Source organism: Genypterus blacodes, unplaced genomic scaffold (genome assembly GCF_046128005.1).
Source record: "Genypterus blacodes isolate CSIRO-AG114 ecotype Tasmania unplaced genomic scaffold, CSIRO-AGI_Gbla_v1 ptg000067l_1, whole genome shotgun sequence".
NCBI lineage: Eukaryota > Metazoa > Chordata > Actinopteri > Ophidiiformes > Ophidiidae > Genypterus > Genypterus blacodes.
In genome coordinates this window covers 3452501-3458108 of record NW_027466879.1, presented here as the reverse complement: position 1 = coordinate 3458108, position 5608 = coordinate 3452501, and the positions used below count along the sequence as shown (strand labels likewise).

The following is a 5608-nucleotide window of genomic DNA, read 5'->3' as shown; positions in this document are numbered from 1 at the left end:
CACATAAACACACAGACAAAATGCAATAAATACTATTCTGGCAAGATATGGCAATTTAGTCCCCACAGCATATTGCACAAACCCATAATAACTTGTGATATCATTATTACTTACTTAATAACGGCTTAATGCTAAAAGTTGAATTGCACAGCTCACCTCTATAGAAGTTCCGAGTCAACATACTCACATCATCTGAACACACGACTGTAATCATGTCGTAGTTAGAAGATGTCATTTTGAACCAGAACCATTTAAACAGCCTTTGTTTCTCTCCGGAAGATAAACTCCGTTGCACCGTCCTTCACTACAAGGCTGCCCGGCTTTAGCTCGTTAAGGTGAGTTGTGTAAATGAGCGTCAGTTAGAAGGTGACAGCGCGTTGATGAGCGGCGGCTTCAGTCAACAAACATGCTCGTATTGTTCATGTTGGGAACGCGACTCTCTCTGACTCGTTTGCAGACTGAATCTTTGTCAGAGTCGCTCAGTCAGTCTGTCACCGGCTGAAAACACGAAGAGTGTCAAAACAAATGGACTTTATCTTGTCATTCGTTCATTCGCCAATGTTAATGGAAATGAGTGGAAGTCATTCATTTTAATTCACGTATACGAGCCAACGAGTGTTTACACCGTGATTGGGTTTGTTGTTATTAGTTTGCTTATCTGAAGCTGTCATTTAAAATGACTGCACTCACTGCATATTATTTATTTATAAATATGTTTTATAATACACCGAATACAGCTTCATTTAAATGATCAAACGCCGTATTAAAATGTGTTCACACCGTGTTAATTCAGATCTGGGAGCCTGAGGAAAAGGTTGGAGGCAAAGAAACTTCATTACCTTATCTCTGACAATTTAAATAAGTTAGACTTATTTTACAATGACTTAATGTTGGATATAACACTGTTAGATAGTAAAAGTGAAGGTATAAGCCCACAGTGCCTCTTGTTTCCTGTTGAACTATGTGGCTGGACTTAAACTCACACACACTTTAACTCACACACAGCTCACCTGGAGGACTGGGACCTTCTGGGGCTTAGATTTGACCAAGATCTGTTGTTTGTGCACTGCTCTCAATTCACAGCTGGTGTCACGCAGAAAGAAAACCATGTGACCACGTGAGGATGGAACCTTCGTGAAGCTCGTACCAGAGGTTCTGCTCGGCTGGGTCTCACCATGCTGTCAGGGGTCGTTGCTGGCCTCCACTCTCTGAAGTGGACCGCCCCTCGCTGCAGATCTGCTGTCTGTGGCACCCATCGTCATTTAGACCCGGTTAATATATTCCTGAGTAAGACTTATACAAGCTCTGCCAGCAGATGGACCACAGCACCGTTGTCAAGGAACAAATACAAGCCAGTGTTCGCCAGAGCTCCAACGTTTGGAGACAAGGTGGCCATCATAGACAGTAGTGGGACACACAGCTACAACCAGCTGTACGGCAGCAGTTTAGCTCTGGCAGGTAGAATCAGCAGCTCTTTAAACTCAGACTTTGGGAGAGTGAATGGCAAACGAATCTCCTTCCTGTGTGCCAATGACGCTTCCTATACGGTGGCACAGTGGGCAGCTTGGATGAGCGGTGGGACAGCTGTGCCACTCTACCGTAAACACCCACCCTCCGAACTCGAGTATATCATCTCAGACTCCCAGAGTTCATTGCTGGTGGCGGGGCATCCCTATGCTGAAACCTTGGAGCCTCTGGCACAGAAGTTAGGGCTTCCTTGCTTGAAACTGCCCCCCACCTCCAGCCTGGACTCTTTAAAGGGGACACACACCCAGGAGAAGGAGAAGGAGGCCATCACAGACTGGGCTGAGCGACCAGCTATGATCATGTACACCAGTGGCACCACAGGGAGACCCAAAGGAGTTCTCCATACTCACAGCAGCATCCAAGCCATGGTGAGTAGACTGAGCCAATCAGAGTGTGTTGCTATGGTATCTCAGCGTAATATAAGTACATGAGGGGGAATGTAGTTGTTTGTCTTACTTTGTCAAAGTTTTACTGTGTCATCTGAATATTCATGAGACATGTGCCACTCCTACAGTGCAGAACAGGAAGTCCCAGGTGGAATGGGAGACCTGCTGCCTGAATGAAAGAGGATATGGATCTGGCAATTGCACAAATGTATTTACATCAAACAGGAAGCCATGGTTCATTTTAGACAGTATAGTTTTGTATGGTGTCACCATTAACTGCAACAACATACTTTATTACAGAGATCCTGCAGGATAATCTGTCCACCTTTAGCTTTTAGCGTGGCAGAAACACTCCCAAACTGTGCTTATAAATATTGATAAACCATTGATTGATGTTAACAATGAAATTGTATTCATGTTTTTGCGTGCAATTGGCGTCTAGACAGCCCCCCCCCCCCCTCACACACACACACACACACACTCTACCCCTCCCTGATTTGCATCATTTCTCTTGTTCCTTTTGAGCTTTCTGAATATTCAGCTAATTTATGTCATTAGAGATTTCCTGAAGTTTCTCTCCTGTATATTTCTAAGCTAAATTGACCCACATGTCCAACAGTGTGGAAAATTAAATCACTCCGAGTGACGGCAGAGCTTCATTTGTCTCCGGTTGGCCCAGGCGAGTGGAGAGTGAATGATTAAGTGAGGGAGTCACTTTTCCTGGAAGGCAGAAACGTTTGGCTGTCAGACGTCTTGGAAAGCGTCAGTGTCACGTTTGTGTGGATGAAGAAGTGGAAAATAAATGAAGTGGCTCACCTCTAGATGTGTGATGGTGTTCATGATGACCGTGTGGCCTTCATCAGCTCCACACTCTTCCTCTGTCAGTGTGTTGACATACGGTGCATCTTTATTTAGATTTTTTCAGTATTTAAGTACACAACACTGCACATTTGTTTTTGATTGGCAAATTAGATCAAATTAAACGCAATGAAGGATTTATACTACATCCAAATCTGATAATTGAGGCCCCGTGTGTGCCTGGGGCGTGTTTTCTTTCCTGCTGTTGAGTTAACACCAGCATCAGAACACTGCTCTTCACCGATCCGGCTGCCATTCCCCCCTACTTTTATACCACACATTAGCATCCACTCTGATACCTGCATGATGGTGTATTTACGTATATGTGTCAGCCATTTCCACCTGCGCTCTGCTCAATTTAACCTCACCTCTGTGGTTCCGTCGCACTGGGATATTATGCAGAGGAAGTTGCAAACACCTGTGTGATATATTTAAATCCAATTTACAAACGATATATATATATTATGTATATAAATCAGAATTACATTAACACCTCTCACACAGCGCTCACATCAAGGAAGACATTATAAAGGTGTCGTGTTCACCTGTCTGCCTTCCTGATATGGATACAGAGACTACATGATTTAGATTAAGTTTGAAATAAAGGAGTTCAGATACAAAAGCCTGCGACAGTAACGGTAAAATTTTCAGCTTTGAGGTCATAAAGGACTGAATATTGCTTCTTCAAGGTATTCTTTGTCTATATGGGAGGAAAGTGTTAAATAGGCTAAACATTAAGAGCCTAAATCGCTTTTTGTTTAGTCACAAAAGCTCCAGATCTATGTCATATGGGAAGCAGAACAGTGCAGGTAGGTTTTGTGAATCAGGACAGCAGTCAGGACTCACACAGTATCTTCAACAACATCACAATACTAAATGTATGCAGAAGCAACAACAACGCAACATGTATCACAACACCGAGTCATTACCAGCTCATTACCAAAAAACCCATGGGTTTTTATGGAATGAAAGCTACCGAAATGCCTTTGGCTCCGATGTTGCCAAGTATCAAACATTGTGGTGAATCTGTAGCCAAATGGTCTGGAATATGGGCCATTTTACAGGAGTGTGTGCTCCCTAAGGTGCGAGCGTTTCCTTCTCGTGATGCTCGCATTTTTCAACATGATTGCCTCACCGCACAGCTTAACAAACTCATGAGTCGTTTCAGGGAACACAACAATTTCAACCGCATAGTACAACAGCCTCCCTAATCACCACATCTAATTTAATTAACTCAGCAAGCCCTAATGGGAAGTTGGAAGAAGTTAGAGCCTAAGATATCTGCAGGCTTTTATTCTGAAGGAAATGCTTCACTGTTATGAACCTGTATGACAGCGCTCTTTATTTTGGACTAAATGTTAACATCATGATTACTCCTATATGTTATATTTATGATTTCTTTTATTACACAGCAAAGCTCCTCTGAGCTGTTGCCCTTGACCTTCTTCCTCTCAGCGTATTGAAACGTATTGATCAAGAATTCACATAAGTCACAGAAATCTATTCGGTAATGTGCACAGGCACCAAATGACGACCTTAAGGTGATCACCCAGCTGCAAAAGAGGCTGATGAGGTCATTTATCTTCATGGCATTGTGACACGCTGACCCCCTCATCCCTTCTCTCCCTCTCTCTCTCTCCCTCTCTCCCTCTCTCTCTCTCTCCCTTCCTCTTCCTCAGGTCCACGATCTGGTTTCGGAGTGGGCGTGGTCTAGAGATGACGTCATCCTCCACACCCTGCCTCTCCACCACGTGCACGGCATTGTGAACAAGTTGCTGTGCCCTCTCTGGGTGGGCGCCACCTGCATCATGCTGCCCGAGTTCCAGCCTCAGCAGGTCTGGCCTCTATCTCTCTCTTTTTACTCCTCTTCCTCGCTCTTCTTTTCTCACCTGCCTGTCTTGTTCAGGACTCCTTTGATGCCAACTTTCAACTCCTCCGTATGAAGGATGCAGCTGTTTATCAGATTGAATAGGAGGGGAAGGGACAGCGTGGTTGTTAAAGACCTTCAGCTGTTTCCTCATCAGTCCCCCATTCAGTGATCCCATGCCGCTCGCTTTCAGTGTTTCCTTCTCCATTCCCTCTCCTCTCCTCGCCTCATCTCCTCTCCTCCTCTCTTCCTATCAGTCTCTCCTTCTCCTCCTCCTCCCTCTGTGACTGTCAAACTAAGTGTTTGGGGCTCAGTGATGGATTGCCCTGTGTGGCTTTGTATCTGACCAATGCCGACTCACGGCAGGGGCTTAAGCAGCGGATCAATCGATGAGCTGACATTGAAGAATGATAGTGCTAGGTGTGTGTGTGTGTGTGTGTGTGTGTGTGTGTGTGTGTGTGTGTGTGTGTGTGTGTGTGTGTGTGTGTGTGTGTGTGTGTGTGTGTGTGTGTGTGTGTGTGTGAGAGACGTACAGAGGTGTGCTCTTGTGAGTGAAGGTAGATGGAGAGTTGAGGTGGACTGTATACGTATGTCAACACAATGTATAGTGTGTTGTTGTTACTATGAGCGCGGTTATTCATGACCTTGCGCACCAAAGCTCCATACTCCTTTTCTGGCCCTTTTTGAAAAAATAATCTTTATCCTCCCTCTCGTGAAGTTATAGTGCATTGATGAAGTGATCGATGGCGTCTCTCCTCTGTCCTCTTAGATCTCTTGTAGGGAGCCCAGGCAGCAGAGGCAGGTATTGATTTTCCTTATTTCCCAGGGAGATAGTGACAAAAAGTTTCAGTGCAGGAGTTGTGATCCAGTAGATCACAGATAAGCCTGTTCCAAGGCTGCTGTTACAGATGGGGCAGTACAAACACACATGCATAGATTGAATAGCACCTTCTTCTTCCTCACACTTTTC

The 5608-nt window shown here is 44.7% G+C and overlaps 1 protein-coding gene across 1 annotated transcript in view; it reads left to right on the top strand.

Moving 5' to 3' along the window:
* Positions 1-284: 284 nt before the first annotated feature.
* Positions 285-5608, top strand: part of acsf3 (acyl-CoA synthetase family member 3) — a 23813-nt gene continuing 18489 nt past the window's right edge. Inside the window, exons 1-3 of the mRNA XM_076155259.1 lie at positions 285-335; positions 1084-1895; positions 4451-4606. Of these exons, the coding sequence (XP_076011374.1) occupies positions 1176-1895; positions 4451-4606 (876 nt within the window). The 5' untranslated portion in view covers positions 285-335; positions 1084-1175. The remainder of the gene's footprint in view (positions 336-1083; positions 1896-4450; positions 4607-5608) is intronic.